General features: G+C 37.0%; 1 protein-coding gene across 6 annotated transcripts in view; it reads left to right on the forward strand.

Annotated features, from left to right (window-relative positions):
* Nucleotides 1–1,685, forward strand: part of LOC106876102 (ataxin-1) — a 533,072-nt gene extending 531,387 nt beyond the window's left edge. For all 6 annotated transcript variants that reach the window (XM_052975101.1, XM_052975100.1, XM_052975099.1 and 3 more), the window contains one exon: nt 662–1,685. In XM_052975101.1, coding sequence (XP_052831061.1) covers nt 662–1,276 — 615 coding nt within the window. In that variant the 3' untranslated portion in view covers nt 1,277–1,685. The remainder of the gene's footprint in view (nt 1–661) is intronic.
* The last annotated feature ends 12 nt before the right edge of the window (nt 1,686–1,697 follow it).

The raw sequence follows: 1,697 nt of genomic DNA on the forward strand, positions 1-1,697 counted from the left end.
TATATATATATATATATATATATATATATATATATATATGCATACATGTATTTAGTAAATGAATATATGTGTTCAACAGTTCTGTTCATGCAACACATGTTTCAATAATGATGACGGTTTCAAATTTTGGCTCAATATGTTAAATCATGAAACAAGAGCAATCTATTCTGCAGATTTAATGCAAGGCTTGGTTCCAAATTCCAGGATCCCAAGAATGTTACTAAACAAGGCTGGCACCCGAAGAAGGCTACAGGGTACAATGACCAAAATACTGTGATGAAGACATGCCAAGATTCCGACACTAGTCTATAAATATTTGTGTATCATCATCATCATCATCATCGTCATCATCATCATCATCATCATCATTTAACGTCCATGTTCCATGCTGACATGGTTGGAAGGTTTGAATAGAATTTGATAGGTCCAAAGACATCTGCATGTTCTAGTGTCTGCTCTGGCATGGTTTCATAGGCTGGAAGCCCTTTCAAATGCCAACCATTTTAAAGCATTTACTGTATAACAGAATGGTAGTTCTTTGTCTCAAAGATTCAGGCAAACGTGTTTAATGCTTCATTTACTTTAAAATATTTGATGTTAATTAACTGATAATTAATTATTCTTGTAAATATTAATGCTTTTTTTTTTTTTTCTTCGTCAGGTGACTGTGGAAGCCACCCTGGAACATCCTTTCTTTGTTTTTGGTAAAGGATGGTCATCATGTTGTCCCCAACGAACGATAAAGCGCTATGGACTTGACTGCCACAAGTTATCAGTTGGGGATGTCTGCATATCTTTGACACACAAAGAAGCGCCCAGAGATATGATCCATCCCCAATACCCGCAGAGCTTTAAGGGGACCAAAATCGACGGAGAGGCCCACTCCAACTTCCGAACTGCTAGTACTACTTCTACTATGAATACAACTCTATCCACAACATCAGCATCATCCCCAGTGTCTAATTGCCAACAAAACCAATCAACTTATTTAAGTCGGCACTGCAGCCCTCCGGCAGCTATGAGCTTCGGTCATAAACAAACTACAACACACAGTACCGAGACTCAGACAAATTTAGCCCCAGAAGATATTAGTAGCAATAAAAATGGCACCGCTACCAACACTAGCAATAACGGTAGTGGTTTAGGGGTTCAACAGGTACGCAAAAGGCGTTGGTCAGCTCCGGACAAAATAAAAGTTGAACCAATTGCTGAGTTCGACAAATCGGCTTCCATTATTGCTGAAGACAGTAAAACCAACGTCACCAAAAATGACTGAGAACTTCTGTGGATGTATCTATGTGTGTGTGTGTGTGTGTGGTAGTGTGAACGCGTGAGTGCATGTGCAATAGTAGGATGAGGTGATATTTACTGCTGCTATTGAGTAGTCTAATAAAGGGGTAGAGGTGGAGTGAAAGAAGGGGTGGGGGTTGGGGAATATGTGGCAATGGTACGAAAAGAAAGAGGGAATAAAACTGTGGACTAAATGAAAAAGGTGAATGGATTTCATAGGGAAAATCTCAAATGTTTAAAGAAAGAGGAAGATGAAGAAATGGCTAATTTGCAAATAAGGAATTTTTAAAAAAGACAAATGTGTTAAAAAAGTTAATTGGTTAAATTTAATGAAGTTTTATTACTGTCTATCATATACATAACATATATAGATATAGATATATAATATATAAATATATATATATATA

Source organism: Octopus bimaculoides, chromosome 20 (genome assembly GCF_001194135.2).
Source record: "Octopus bimaculoides isolate UCB-OBI-ISO-001 chromosome 20, ASM119413v2, whole genome shotgun sequence".
NCBI classification, from domain to species: domain Eukaryota; kingdom Metazoa; phylum Mollusca; class Cephalopoda; order Octopoda; family Octopodidae; genus Octopus; species Octopus bimaculoides.